Source organism: Acanthisitta chloris, unplaced genomic scaffold (genome assembly GCF_000695815.1).
Source record: "Acanthisitta chloris isolate BGI_N310 unplaced genomic scaffold, ASM69581v1 scaffold42242, whole genome shotgun sequence".
In the NCBI taxonomy this organism is placed as follows: Eukaryota; Metazoa; Chordata; class Aves; order Passeriformes; family Acanthisittidae; genus Acanthisitta; species Acanthisitta chloris.
The window spans coordinates 18,008-33,910 of record NW_008662906.1 but is presented as its reverse complement, the minus strand read 5'-3'; the positions used below and the strand labels follow the sequence as shown (position 1 = coordinate 33,910).

The 15,903-nt window shown below is 37.7% G+C and overlaps 1 protein-coding gene across 1 annotated transcript in view; it reads right to left on the bottom strand.

Annotated features, from left to right (window-relative positions):
* Positions 1–443: 443 nt before the first annotated feature.
* ACOX3 (acyl-CoA oxidase 3, pristanoyl) overlaps positions 444–15,903 on the bottom strand; it is a 30,329-nt gene continuing 14,869 nt past the window's right edge. Inside the window, exons 7-17 of the mRNA XM_009070769.1 lie at positions 15,222–15,318; positions 14,637–14,819; positions 13,210–13,332; positions 11,554–11,674; positions 10,946–11,065; positions 9,689–9,802; positions 7,939–8,054; positions 5,250–5,424; positions 4,703–4,770; positions 3,958–4,044; positions 444–866 (exon numbers count right to left, since the gene is read on the bottom strand). Of these exons, the coding sequence (XP_009069017.1) occupies positions 747–866; positions 3,958–4,044; positions 4,703–4,770; positions 5,250–5,424; positions 7,939–8,054; positions 9,689–9,802; positions 10,946–11,065; positions 11,554–11,674; positions 13,210–13,332; positions 14,637–14,819; positions 15,222–15,318 (1,324 nt within the window). The 3' untranslated portion in view covers positions 444–746. The remainder of the gene's footprint in view (positions 867–3,957; positions 4,045–4,702; positions 4,771–5,249; positions 5,425–7,938; positions 8,055–9,688; positions 9,803–10,945; positions 11,066–11,553; positions 11,675–13,209; positions 13,333–14,636; positions 14,820–15,221; positions 15,319–15,903) is intronic.

Here is a 15,903-nt window from a genome sequence, read left to right as displayed (position 1 = left end):
ACATTCTATGATTGTTTCCAACTTCCCACTTCTGAGCTAAGATAACACAGGGTGTGCCACTAATCAGAGCCAATTTTTCACATTGTCATGTTATTTACTGTTTGATCCCTTAGCACTGTGCCAGTTAGCAAGCTCCCTAAGGAGCTAGTGCCTCCAGGGATGGATACCTGGATTTGCTAACATTGAAATGATTGCTTTTCCTCACCTCTTCCTTTTTTTTTCTGAAAGAGTATACAGGTCAGTTCTCTGCAATCTGAGAACAGGAGCAGAGGGAAAGGTGCTCTCTGAATATTCTCTCACTATGATCATAGTTAACACAACTTTCGTCTGGCCTGTCCTAAGTTGTTTTTTGGGGTTTTTTTGCTTTTGTCAGTTTATTCCCTGGTGGGAAAGGGGTTTTAATTATTTACTTTTTTGTAATATGAAAGTAACGACAAGAGACTGATTGGAAAATTTCTTTTATACAAACTTTGCAAAGCAGTGATCAAATGAATCTTCTTTTTTTTTTTTCATTTAATTGAGTAAATATGTATAGTGTGCAGATGTGTTGCTCCTGCTCCTGTCATTATTATGTTAACAGTCCCTGGGACAAAGTTGGACTTGATTTCAATGTTATTTTAAAACTTGGCACTTCTCAATGAAAATCTCTTCCATTTTCAGTGTTTGACATCTGGTCTCATTTCCTCCTGATGTTTGAAATGCAGTATCCATCTCAGGCCCATCCAGATTCTTACAAGTTGTTTGGTTTACAATCTTGACCTCAGCCTGCCTATAACAGGTTTATTAGTACAAAATTCTGCCCACCATGAAGGTCTGCTTAGAACTTTGCTGCCTTGAAGGATCTCTCCCCACATATTTTTATATAACTGGAAAATAAAAGTAAAGAAAGGATTAATGCATACAGAAAAAAACAAAACTTCTGCAAGATAAATGATCTAACTTATTGGTTGAAATGAAATTGGGACTGAACTTCTAGATAACAAATGTGAATAATTGTGTACAGGCAAGAATAAACACAAAGATACAGCACAAAATTTCAAAGTACTGTATGCACCAGATTCTGTGTGACTCATTTAGACCATCCTTGGTGTAAGAGCAGGAAATCAGTAACTTTTATTATTTCTTGTGTTCAACTTGACATGAACTGTGTATTATCCAAGGCAGATATTTGGAAACAAGGTTGTATTCAACTAACCTTTGTTGTCTCCAGACCTGAAGACTGTCTGAAGGCACCTGTGCCTGCCTGTTGTTACCTTTATTTCAACACATTTCTGGAAAATAACAGAACTTCTCTCCCAGATGTGAACTCTTTAATTTGAGCATAAGAAATCTTCCCTAATAAGCAGATTGTTAATGTATCATTTTATCAATTGTAATTTTATGTGGAAAAGTTAAAAAATACACGGGAAGTAAATTTTGCAAAAGTATCATTTTTATAATATTTGTCTTTTCAGAATTAACAGAAGAGTATACCTTCCCGTAACATTATAGAAAGATGAGGAAAGGAGGGCTGTATTTTCAGCAGTAAGAGAGTACAGGATAAATATTAACACAGTATCATAGCAGTCAGTGAGGTGAAGTGAAAAGCCTTTCTCCTACATCAAAAGATTACTTGGCCTTATGTATTTGTGATGATTTAAACAAATATTGAAATATATTTAATATTAAATATATTTTGGCTTCATTACATGGACTAGTGTTAACTATTTATTCCATTCTAAGTTTGATTCAATATTGTCTAACAATATTTAATTAATCTTGAAATAAATGTGGCTATAACTTGAGTTGAGATTACAGAAATGATGTTGACTCTATCAAAGTTTCTTTTAAAGAGAATCTGAATTCTTCTTTAGTGCTTAAAGCTGCCCATAATAAATTTTGAAGTTTGATCTGTGGCTCATGGTGCAAGGCACTTCACTGCAGCTCAACATAGTTTATCCTAAATTAAATTCATTTTCCTGTTACACTTGGATAATCTATTACCATACTCTAATTTTTACTAAAATGTTTGCATTTGTTTTTAGAAGTTGCAAAGATAGCAATGAATAGAGAATTAAATACAGACAGGCAGGAGACAAGGAGCTTTATCAAGTATTTTCTTTGAGTGAGGGATTGGCAGCCTTTTTCAAATTTCAGTTGAAAATATTTACACAAGTTGAAAACCACAGACTTACAGGCAGTTCAGAAAACCTTCCTGAATTCTGCAGAACATGGGTTGGACATCACAGCTTGAAATTATTTTCTCAATATGATTCAATGGATTTATAAAAATGTAGTACATGAGGAAGTCAGTAGTGTTTAGAGTCCTATGTGCAAGTCTCATGTATTATATTCCTAATATTAATCTCTAATACTCATAAGCCTCTGTGGCTTCTGTCTTTGCATGAGCTAAGAGCTAGCCAATGAGGAGCTAGCCATGACATGACAGCTTTATCAGCAGCTGATAAGATATCTCCAGCTGACTGCTAATAAAGGGATAGTATTCTAAGAACATATCACTGTGTACTTGCACCATATTTTACATTTCTGCCTATAGCATCTGCTCACAGCTTCTGTTCAGACTGAAAAATGTGTCAAAATGGGCTTTTGGCCAATACCGATATTCTTAACACTCTCACAGATTATGTTCCTCCTCTGAAGAGTTACTTTTGGAGCTTCCCTCCCATGACATCATTGATTAATTTAATCCTCAAAACCCTACAGATATGGAAACAAAGTTTCCAGTGATGATTACAGCCCTCTAGTTGAGATAGCTGGGTAGATAGAGCTGGCCTTTCCTCCTTTATGTGTAAAGACTGTGTTAACAAAGGAATCATTGTGTTAGGTCAGCCATGGGGTGAGAAACATCTGGGCTGCCTTCTGTGTTCCTTGGTCACCATGGGAATGATGGACAACTTTAGACAAGAAGACACAGAAAATATTGAACAGCACTGAGCATGTTTGACTCAGCAATCCTGTCAAACATCTTGGCAGTGTCCCCAGGCTCTAGTGATTGTCTACAGTGTCTATCCACACTAATCCAAACTACTGTACTGTGACACTAGTCTCTACGTAAGTTTCCCACAGCTTAGCCCTGCTGAGTAGGTTTGGCCAGTAAGCAAGAATTTTGGCTTGCCGAGACTTTGGAATACAATACAGATCTTAAAACACATCAAGGGAAAAAAAGGCAGAGAGGGACCATGACCTTCTCCATAATGGAGCTGGGTATATCTAACTCCATGGTGTACCCACATTCTGAGTCCTACTTGGAGGTCTGGTTTTAACATCTCAGAAAGGATATAGGAGAAGCAGAAAATACACAGAGAAGGACAACAAGGTCTGTCAGAGAAGTGGAAAAGGCTCCCATAGATAGTAAATGTATATGGACTGGAACTCCGAAGTATTTTTTCACAATAATCATAATTAAATTATAGTAACTACTTTGTCATGGAAGCTAAATGGCATCTGAATTTGTGAATGGTTGGAAAAAATGGTGGATAGACACATCTGTGGCTACTAAATGGAATGGTACAAATACAACCTATGGCATGAAATAACTCTTACAACTACCAGCTGCCAACAGTTGAGACACCAGGGGAAGAACACCTTGATATTTCACCTGTTTCAAACAGTGTTTCCCTGGGCCATTCCTGCCTGTCAGTAACGGAATGTTCTGTGAACTGAATCCAACATGGCCATTCTTACGCCCTTAACTCTTTCTTTGTGTAACTATACCAAAAAATTTCTCTCAGCTGTTTTTTTTTTGTTCAGCTCACAGATGCCCAGAGCATCTAGAACAACACTGTATAAGTTTGCCATTGACACTTACCTCCAGCAAATGCAAAATGTCTTTTTCTGCTGATATCAATTTAACTCTTTCTTTTGTACCTATGAGGAATCTTGAATACGTTAAGGGTATTTAGAGGCAATACCCTTCTTAATAATTAAACTTGCAGATTTTACAATGGGTTTTCTTACCTCTCCACTAGCTTTACCAATGGGAGAATTGAGGATGAAGTCAGGAGGAGCAAGGACATCAACCAGGGCAACTGCATCATCTTTCAGCTGTTTAAAAACAAAAGACATATTTGACAACTTCTGTAGTTCTCTATGGTACCTGTGAACTACAGAGAAGGATAAAAAATATTTTCATAAAGTACCAGTTGTTGATAAAATTTGAGAAATCCACAATAAGGAGCCTAGTTTTATATTGGGTTTTTTTCACTCCCAAGGAAATTTTTTCTCCTTTATTTTTGGGGTTTAAAACACATTTTAACCAATAAAGTTCTGTTTACACACATAAACACATACAGTTTTGAATGTAAATAGCAAAATGCAATGCCTAGATTCTTCTTTGCCATTTTGCTTACTTGCAAAGAATATAATCCATCTTGGAAAGCTTTTGTGCTAAGAAAAAAGATGAATGAGCTAACACAATAATGAATTGAATAGAACTGGATTGAAATATTTCATTGGCTTTCCAATGAAGACTGAAAGGCCACAGATGCTATGGTGTCATTTTGTAAGACGTATTGTTTTCCACTTATTGGTAAATAAATTAGGACTAGATTCAGGGTCAATGAGTTGCTAAACTTTACACAAAATTATTCAGAAAGTATTAATGTAAAAATTTGCTAATTTACCCTGAAGTACAGAATAACTGATATATCTTTTGTAGTATTTGTATACTCTATCATTATTTAATCACAACAAACAGGCTTACCCTGCAGCAGAGTTCCAGAATAGCATCCTGAATAAATCTACCAGGTTGTTCACCTGAAACATAGCCACCTGAAAATGCATTCACAGAGAAGATTATCCCAGTTAAGATTACACTGATACAAAGTTCTTACAGAGAAGTTCAGCAGTTCAGCAGTCAAGTGACTAAATAGATGCACCTGTGTAATTGAATTGAGTCTTTCATTAATGAGTTGACTGCAAAACTGTCAGTCTAAGATAGAGCCTTTTGCAGTAACAAGCTACACTACAGCATCTTGCTGCCTATCCTGCATCCTCTTCCTCAAGCACTGGATCACAGCAAAAACTGTGATCCCTCCATCATCTCTGAGCTAAGAGAGAATCTTTTGGGTTAATTTGTCATTCCAAATTCCTGTTCCTGAAACTTTGGCCAAGAATGACTGGTTTATACTACACAAGCAGTAAGAAAATGCTCTAACATAAATCCTAGTTAGGATTCCCTCCCCCTAAGTTATAAAAGTTAGGACTTTTATGAAGTGACATGCACAGTATATTCAGAGGGCTGATCTCACCTTGGTAGAGCACAGCCAGGTGTTTACTTAAAGACCAGAGTCCATACAGAGCACTGAGGTTCTTCAGCACTGGCTGCAGAGCAGATGGGATGTTGGGACCATGAGTGTAGTCATGATACCTTTGTAAGACTGTTTGCTCCATAAAAGCAATGGCTAATGTCCGACAGTAGTACACCTTAGGAAAAAGAAAAGAAGGACACCAAGTAAGAAAATACAAAGAACCAATCCTCAGCTGGTGCCAAACAGCACTGCTCTGGTGAAGTTAGTGGAGATCTGTTGATTTAGATCTGATGATCCAGCTTGAGATTAGAGAAATTCTAAGAAGAAATGGCAGGAGAAAATGCTTTCTACAAAGCCTATGCAAATGTTACTAATGAAATTCCTTTTAGAAATAAGACTGCATGCCTATTAACTGTAATTTGGCAGTTGCACCCAGACTTTATGGGACCGAGTAGCTAAAGAACACAAGGCAAAATCAGGTCTGCCAATTTCAGGGTCATTAATAAACCCATATAACTCTAAGAAAATAAAAGTAGGTTTATATTTATTTGATATTATGCAGAGTTTTATAAAGAGGGTAAAATCTTCCAATTGAAAAATTATTAGAGTCCCTTCAAAAATAAATAACTGATCATGTGAGCATGAATGGATTCTGTTTATGGATTGCAATAGATTGCAATACATTTTGAAGGAACTATGCAACTAATCCTTGCCAGCTCTCTGATGAGACAGACAAGCCACCAGTTACTGTTAATGCGGAATATAAAATCATAATTGTACTCACATAGGAACACTTGCATTTATATATTTCACCTTTGATGTATGGTAGCTTATGTCTTGCCATGAAAGAGACTGCTGACTGCAAACATTCCAGCTGGTGAACAGCAGGGGAATATGAAACCATTGTTGCTCTGGCTGGTGTGTTGCAATGCTGTAACTCACACTGGTTTTCAGCCCATTTATTAGGGGTTTTGTTGTATTTTTAAATTTAGAATTAGTTGATCAGTCTTTTGTTTGTTTTTCTTTTCCTTAAATACTTGGATCATCCTTGCATTTAAACCCACAGTGGCATTTGAAAAAGGTACCTTCCAAAGATCACTGTCTCTCTTGACACCTGTCCAGTGACATACTTATGTCCAAGCTTGGCTACAAGTATGAATGGCAAAATACACATCACTTCTCTGCAGGATTAGGGAGTACTTCCTCCTTACTAGATGAGCCTTTGTAGATATTAATGTGAATTCCCTAGTCAGAATGAAATGTCTTCACATCACAAATGATGCATTGAGAATTATTTCCCCGTATTTCTCCTTTTTAATTCAATTTCCTCCTTTACCTTTGCTTGCACTTCTGAATTGTTTCTATCAAGCTACCCCAAAACAACCTAGGGATAGGCGAGGAATCTCTTCCAAGATCCTCCACAGCATGAACAAATATTATATATTAGTAAGCCACTGGACTGACAGAACAGTGTTTCTTCATGCTCAGAAAGTTTTAAATCAAATATGTACCTGTCTTCAAAGCACAGCTTGTAAATAATTTTCAGATGTTTTTGAGGTATGCCATTTAAAATAAAAAATCCTGCTAGCCTGAGGATGAATTATAGGGAGAAAACCTAATGACCTAAAGGATATCAATCTCAAAACCAGTTGTGTGCCTGAGTATCTTTCAACTTTAGCAGATTTGAATATGAAAGAGAAGAGAACCTTCACACTTCTGAACAAAGCACCTAATGCACTGGCCCCAGCACCATCCTCCCCAAGACCTGGCCAACTGACAGGCAACCAGACTTCATTTTTCTGGCAGCTCTCATTCTGAATTTGACCCTGAAGAGTTTCTCTAATAAGATGCTTCTGGGTAAAAACAGGGAAGATTTTCTGCACTCTACCAGTGGTTTCACACAGACCATCCCCTGTTGAAGCTAGGCTGGCTTTTTCTAGGTGCAGAGTTGAATATTCCTTCCTCATGTTTTTTTAATGAGCTTTGCAGATAAGGTGAATGACACTAACCATCTACAGGGAACTGATCTTTCTCGGTGACAAATGACAAGTGTTCTTTCTTTGGATATGAGCCAGTTTTTATCATGGAGGTAACAGAAGAATCTGGTAAGCTTGGGGACATGCACTGAAATTTGGAGTCAAGCTACCTGTTAAAACTCTCTCGTGAGAGAGTGGATCTGCTATATGTAAATTGTCAATGTTTCCTTTTCAGGTTCCAATGCTGTCAGTCTGGTATCTTTCATGAGTACTTTGCATTATATGAATTAGAGATGAAAAAGACCTATTAGGTCAGCTAGATTACCTACCTGCCAGAGCAAGATTCTTTCCTACGGTATGTATTTGGCCACAAGAGCAGATGGAGAAGTAATAATCAGATGCTGCAGTAGATTTAATACTGGTAGACTTAGCCTTCAGAAGTTGTGCTATCAAAATTACAGACATCATCCAGCACAGGCCTGAACTTTCTCTGAAGTGAAGGGAAATATATCCTGGAAGACTTCTGATGGTAACTGTCCTCCTGCTATCATGTTCTATGCAATGCACATGGACAGGTATTAAGTTTTATTCGTTATTTGACTTGCTGCTTTATGGTTGAGGAAAGTATTTCAAGACACAAGATAAAACTAACAGAAACTGACAAGCTTGGGTGAAAATAAATAAATAAACTAAGAAAGATTAAGAAGTATTACCTGACAGTTGTTTCTTGCCTCAAAACTACTTCTCCCAGCCTGCTTCTCCTTACTCAGTTTTAGGTCACTTTCTCGGAGCAGGTAGCAAACCAGCCACTTATAAGCTGCTAAAGGAACTATGAAAGAGAGAACAGCAAAATTCTTAACATTCACATTTAAAATGCAAGAAGTCACATGCATATCCTACTGCAGTCTCAGTTTTTGTTACCTGAGATGAAAAGTGAAACTGCTAATTAATAAATCCATTGACATGACACTTTGTCCATTACTGTGGATACAATAAATATGTGGGGAAGACAGATTCTAAGTGTACAGTGAAGACATACCACACCTGACCATACTCTAGTTCAAACAGACCCCAGGCTACAAGACAAGGTATATCCACAGCTCAGTTTGGACTTCTGACTTGAATAAATTTTTTAGCTTGCTATTTTCTTCCCATGTCAAGATTTAGGTCTGCAGGGTATGTAGTCTCTTCTGAGAACACTTGAGGAGAAGACAGGCCACATTTCATGGAAGCATGTGACTTCCAGCATTGGAAAGGTGGCTGAATGTCATTGTGTTTAAATGACTAGCTTTGTATGCAAGTCTGCCGTATTTTTAGAGCAGCATGGAACAATTACTGTAAAGAGATATTCATATTAAAGTCCTTGCATGAATCCTGCTTGTTTGCTTCTTAGTTTAAGATTTAATGTATAGCATGATTTAGGCAATTGGGGGTGTTTACATGTTGCTTAAATTTAGGCACCTGTATTAACAGTCCAGTTTCTAATAGAATAGATCAATAAACAGATTCAGATACTTTTTAAAACTAGAGTCTGGTTTAGTAGAAGAGAGAACATGTGCTTAGGCATCAGTTCGTGCTCTGCTGTATCATGGAGACTCACAACAAACAAGAAAGCAAGCAGTTGTCTTGAACTGGTCTTTTTCTTATAAGCCTTTGTGTTTTGAAGTTCTTCTGACTTTGCCCTGTAGCTATTATGTTACTATCTCCCCTGGTACTAAGCATAATTTTCTGAAGTTCAGTGCTTTTTCGTAAATATTTGAGCACTGAAGTGGTTATTGAATTCTAGAAGTCAATTTGATTGCCCCTCATATATTAAGGCAGGAGTTCCTTCCCCCAGTACGTTCTCAGTTACACAGATTCACTTTTGCTCTGTCATTCTCTCATTATTTGCTCATGTCTTTGTTAATTTTTGCCTCCAAGACCCAATCTGGGCTCACGGTGTTACACAAGTGGGAACATCATCTAATGTCATACTTGATTTGATTATAGCAGAGTAAACCAGGAAAACTGCAGGGAATTTTCTTTCAGTGTTACTCATTTTTCTCTTTGCAACCAAAAGTAACTGTCAAAACCAGACACATTTAAAGCTTTTTTAAAGCATATTTCTAAATCATGTGTGTGGTTTTCTAAAAGAAGATAATTAATTGATAGAAGGTAGTGGCAATCAATCCCCTGAGAACAGTTTCATTGGAAAACAGTAATACGGTGTCAAAACCCTTAAATCACAAATGTAATTTTAGAGGAACACAAATGAAAGAAAAAAATCTGATGCTGTCATTCCAGAACTGAGGCTGGAGACAACAGAACATATTTTGAAAAGCAAACTATGTTCTTAGCAAATTGTAATAGATGTAATACAAAGAAAGTCAGCAAATAGTAATATGACAAATATCTATTAAGTAGTAGAGATTGAATCTCAAATCCTTGGATCCTTTCCCTTGGAAAAGAATTTCAGAAGGCTACCTGAGGAGTCCATGCAATCTTCAACACTAATGGCTGTGAATTTCCTGCCAAGGATATGATGGTAGTCTTGCAAAATGTTTATTGTTCCCAAAGGGGATTCAAAAGGAGCTTTATCTGAAATACCAAAGAAAATAAAAATGATTTATGAGAAAAGAAATCAGACTTTTTGGAACCAAAAGCCTATTACAAAGCCATGCACACACTTTACAGGCCAGATGCAAATAGGCCATAGTATTAATTTTATTATAGCCTAGTCCAGCCAAAAGAGGACTGGTGGACAAGTGTGGAAAAATCTGACATTACTGCCTATAAGCCTCATAAGATTCAATGCCAATTGCTGAGTTTTCCACCTCTGTAAGACAGCAGTGAAACTCACTGCTAGAAAACTGAAACAAAATCTAGCGAACTACAAAATATAGTGATGACTATTGCTACCAAGTTAGGTGATATGAAGTGTTTAGAGTATAATAAACAGAGGGCACCCAGACTTATGGTGACTTTACCAATACAGAATCACAAAATCATAGAATGGTTTGGGTTGGAAGGGACCTTAAAGATATGTAGTCTAACCTTCCTGTCATGGACAGCGACAGCTTCCGCTAGACCTGGTTGTTCAAAGCCCCATCCCACCCAGCCTTGAACACTTCCCGGGATGGGGCATGCACAGCTTCTCTGGGAAATCTGTTCCAGTGCCTCACTCCCCTCACAGAGAAGAATTTCTTCCCCTTTGTTCTATCACTATCTGCCCATGTGAAAAGTAGCTCTCTCTTTTTGTCTTAAGTACTGGAAGGCTGCAATGAGGACTTCCTGGAGCTCTCTCTTCTCCAGAACAAGCCCAAGTCTCTCAGCCTGTATTCATAGCAGAGGTGCTCCAGTCGTCTGAACATCTTGGTGGCCTCCTCTGGACCCTCCCTAAGAGGTCCATATCCTTCTTGTGCGTAGGACTCCAGATCTGGATGCAGTACTGAAGTAGCTTCATTGAACTAAACTGCACTTCTCAGGGAGTAAGATACAACTTAACCTGATTAAGGATGGCAAAACACCATGCCAGCTTCTGCAAGACTTAGGAGAAAGAATATTTCTTGCAGCAAATATCTGTGTATTGTGAACATACCATAGGATGGAGTCTGTAGCACATTATTTACGCTCCACAAAATGATTAAATGACTGTCAATTGCTTTCAGTATGAAATTACCTCCTAATTCCATTAGCTACACACCGTTGGGTCCAGCATCAAATTCCACAGTGAAAACTTACTTCTGATGCAATTCATCCAGCTCATTAAGTAGGTGCTGGTTTGCTGAAGCAGGACGTTGTTATCCCCCTCATATGTGCAGTTTGGATCATTGTCATTTCGGATTTCACCCAGACGATTCACTTAATAAGAACAAGTGCACAATTTAATATATTGCAATGTACTAGTGGAAGCGAAGAGAGATTAAATAATTACTCTGTGACAGAATGCAAGAGAGTTGTCTGTTCCTGTCTGTAAAACTATTGTTATGAACAGATGAGCTTGAAAGTTCACCATTTATAGCTTGTGAAAATGAACATACTGTAAAGATCTGACAAGTGTGGTACTCATCTTACAAGAGGAATTTATGTCTATAAAGTCTGCATCTTTATTTTTGAAACTGAGACTGAATTATATGAATGGTCTGTCCAAATGCTGATGCAGATCCTGCACGGATTTAGGGTGGTTTTTTGTGGTATCAAGTATGAAATGAACTTTCAAAATATGCATATGAGGATAAAATCCTTTCTAAACATATTGCTAAAATTCAGACATCATGACACTACAGCAGCCGAAGAACACAACAATATATCTGTTCTCTTTCTGGTGTATGCAGTAGGCTGTGACTTACTGGCAAGGTAACCATGTCCTCCACAAGCTTCTCTGCACTCCTGAGCTGCCTGCTGAGCAGTCCAAGAAGACAGTGGTTTGCTGGCAGCAGATAAAGCATGGATCTCACGTCCCAGATCAGCCTTTGTGAAAAACAAGTTACAAATGAGTAATAACATGTACACAAAGTAAGTTTGTGACCAGTTAAAGCCATAGCTATAGGTACTGCTTTACAATGAACAGCAACCAGCAATGCATACATAAAATTTTCTGAGATCTGTGTAAGTGCAAAGCATATTTTTTGGTGCCACAGAAAAACTCTGCCCCACCTGAAGGACCCTCAGAAGTAACTTTCTTATGCAGGACAGCAATAATGTGCCAGGTAATGGGCACACGGGTACATCTTAGCTCAGCTGTGCCAGCTGACATGGCATTGAATGCGATAATTCACCACTTGCCAACATTTTCCTCCAGAAATGGAGAGGGAGGTGGTTGAAGGTGGCTTTGCCCAAAGAAAGCTTCTATCCCCTCCATGACAAAAGCAATGTTTCTCTCCCCAGTCAGCAAGGGGATATTTATGGTATTTACTGCCTGCCACAGTTTTCACTGATCCTTTAAGCATTAGTTTTGCAAAGAGCAGAAAAACACACTCAATTTCCAGAGAATCACAGTAGCCTTCATTTACACTAACTCTGTTGACCCTCCTTTGAAAATGCATTTGGAATTCGGGTTACTGAAGATAGTGGGTTGATACTACCAAACTTGTTTAAGAGTAACAACCTGGTTGGGGGTTTTTTGTTTGGCTGAGGTGTTTTTTAATTTCTCCTTGCAGAACACGTGAAATTCCTAAGGATTACACACTTAACATTTTCAACAATTAGATTTTTTTCCTATCATGATTTTTTTTTCCTGGTAGCCACTGTTTTGCCTAAGTATAGTGACTGCTCAGCAGATCTCTGGAAATAGTGTATCAGATAAAAAAATCAAACAGATTCTTCTGCTGTTTGTGCAAAGAGGAGAAATTGAATATCTAGCCAGATCAGAGCAACACACAGCTACTGTGTAGGTCCTAACAATTTACATTGTCAAAACTTGTAAAAATAAATAAAATTTATATGGTATAAAAAACCCCACACTGCAGTAATTTTGATTAACAATCAGTCCTTGCATAGAAACAGAGAGATTAAATTATTTCCTCTGTAAAGAACGAAATTGGCTGATTGTGGATGAGAAATTCAGCATTAAAACTCAAAAGTCTTAACTTTTTTTGCTAAAAATATTTATCCTAATGCATGAATTTGAATTGCAAACTCAAGCCAGACTCTCAGAGTCTGTGCAGGAACTAAGAATAGTATAATTTCAGAAAGTCTTTGATATATGCTCCCTGAAGAATCATTTACAACAGATATAAGTTGAATTTGCACTATCATAATATATTTATAACAAACAATTCTGCATGAGAACATAACCTTCAATCCAACAGAAATCAATAAAACTTTAATCACTCCATCACAACTAATTTGAATGCTTTTCTAAATGCAACTTTAATCAGTGCTCTGTATGCCCTGTATTTCTGAGACATTCTTGATTAAAAGACTTCTAAGTAGGTCCTTCATTTAACAATTTCCAGTTTACTATAGCAAGAACCCAGAGAAGAAGAAATGTGTAAATATCTCACCTGTCTCTGACTCCTTTGCTTTGTCAATACACCTGCATAAAACTCTATAAAGTTCTCAAATAGAGATTTTGAGAAATAATCTAAGGCATATGCAGCAGCCAGGTAAGGAAGAAGTCGCCATTGCTAGAGAAAAATAAATAAATTGATTTGATCACAAATTTTAATAGGAATCATATTGAACCAACCCATTCATTTCTACTGTGTTCGAACTAGAAACCTGTTTAATGGAGAACTTAACAACAAACATTTTTAAACACAATTAAGAGCAGCTATACACAAATTATGGTTATTTTATTCTTGTTCACACATTTCATGAACTTGTGATAAACATTCAGTTAAAGCCGTGCAGAAATTCACTGAAGCTTTGGGGACCAATGACATATTTTTGCCCTGTGTTAATAAAATGTCTTGCATGCTGGACCTGTCATGATTCATGTGTTTCTTCAGTACCAACATGACAGAGGTTGTAACCATTTCAGTTGCTTGTTCATTGCTGAATATATGTTAATGCTGGGAAGCAGGAAAAAAGTATCTTTGCTGCTACATGCACCTTGGGGCTTGTGAAGGAAAAGAGAAACTGCTTAGAAAGCTTTTATGGTAAAGGAAGAAAGGAATGAGAGGTTCAGCAAGCAGAACCCACAGAACAAGCCAAAACTGAGAAAAATTAAGACTTGAAGAACAGTGGAAAGCAGACCCTGTCCTGTGCAGAACCAGTGGAAAGAAGGAAGCTTTTACCAGTTAGCACTGCAATGCTGAAAGATTTCATGGATTTCAACAAAGTGCAAATGTGGAAAAAAGCACTCACTTTGCAAGAGCAAACTGGACAGGCTCGTTTTCACCATTTCTTATATATTAACCTTTGTCATTCAGCAGATCTCAGTTTTCTCTATTTCCCAGTTACACAACATACTCTTGTTCTATTCTTTACCAGAGGAAAACATGCATAAATTGCAGACAAACATTAGTTATATTCCTCTCTGAATCAACGCTAGTTTGAGACTTCTCCACAATTAACGTCATTGACTTCTATACTTTTAAAGCATAAAGACTAAAAAAGAGAATGTTAGCATAGCAGCAAAAGCAGCACAAATACCAGTTTCTACATTTGTGGTAATTTCACATGTGCATGTAAGACAGTCTTTCTCTGGAAAGGTTACTATTTTAGAAAACAAATGCTTCTGGGCACTTCAGAGAAGCATGAATATTTTTGGTTTTGCTTTTCCAAGAACTTATGTCAAAAGCCTGATCACGCCAGGAGAAGGTCTTGACTTGGAATGAACCCCCACAACTGCACTAGAATGATGCTTCAGATGACACAGACAACTTGAGCTTCACTAACTTCAGTGTCACTGCTGTGATCTGCTGTAGCTCTGAATCTGAATTTCATTTATATAGAAGTCTGCAGAAGTGAATTCCAAAGTATTTACCTGTGTTTGGTATTCAAGAACAGGTATTTCTTCCCCATCAGTTGGTCCAAACTGACGGCGAGCTGCTGAGAAGCGAATGGCTATGGCTATGGCAAGCTTTAAATTGGTCGCAGAAATTGCTGTGATCATAATTCTGCCTGTGGACAAGGATCCCAGAGCTGCACTAAAACGCTCCTTAACGTCCTGTGTGAATAAAAGGCACAGATTGAATGTTGAGGCTAACATTTCATTTACACCCCCCATAATGATACAACTCTGGTGGCGCGATCAGAAGCACAGAGGATTGGCCAATTTTGTTTCTTGAGTCATTCTGATAAGGTGTTCAGAGTAGTTTCTCTAAATTCTTTGGGATCAGTGGGGTAGCACAAAGAGCAAGTCAGTAAAATCAGTAAGGCGAGTTGAGATATCTCTGAAATGTAATTAGAAAAATGGCATTCATATCTCATGCCAAATTGTCAACAGCCTTATTTAAGCCCAGGTATCTAGTACTTCCCAGCATGAGAGGCTCATGCTCTGTCTCTTAACCTACTTACACCTTTGTATATTTAATGAACTGTATTAATGAAACAAACCCTTGTTTCATACCTTGACTGAACTTGAGTACTTCCCCTCAGCTGTGACATCTCCAGCTATATTCAGTATGTTCTCTTTAGGTATCCTGACATTGTGGAACATGGCAAATCTGTTTAAACAAATACACAAACAGTGTAAAAATCTATGTCTAAATAGTCTGAGGTGTCTCTTACAGGAAGAAGGTCACAACAAAGACAGGACTGCACAATGATCTCAGGCATATCAGTGAACTGAAAACTGTGCTCATCAAGCCAGGTAGGTAATTTTAGGAGAGTATGCTTGGGACAACAAAGGCTTTCAGAATCAGGGCAGCACAAGAACCTAAAGGAAGGATATTATTTGTATTAACTCTTTCATATTTCTTTAAAAGATTATGCTTACAAAAACCAAACCAAACACTTCATTGACTCTAGGAGACCATTCCAGCAGCTTCGTAAGTAAAGAAGTAAAAAAAGGCATGGAAGGATGAGCAATATATTCTTTTGGAGGGAAGGGACAAGTCAAGTTATCAGAGACCTCATACAGAGGCAGTTTGACAGGCACTTTCATTGACACCTCAGAAACCTGAACCAAATTCTCAGTCTGCGCTAGTTTAGGTCAGTTACTTAGCTTGATAACTCAGCTGTCAAAATGCTTGGTAAGATGAACAACTTCCTTCTCCTGCCTAGACCTTGTGTGGGCCACTCTGACTCCT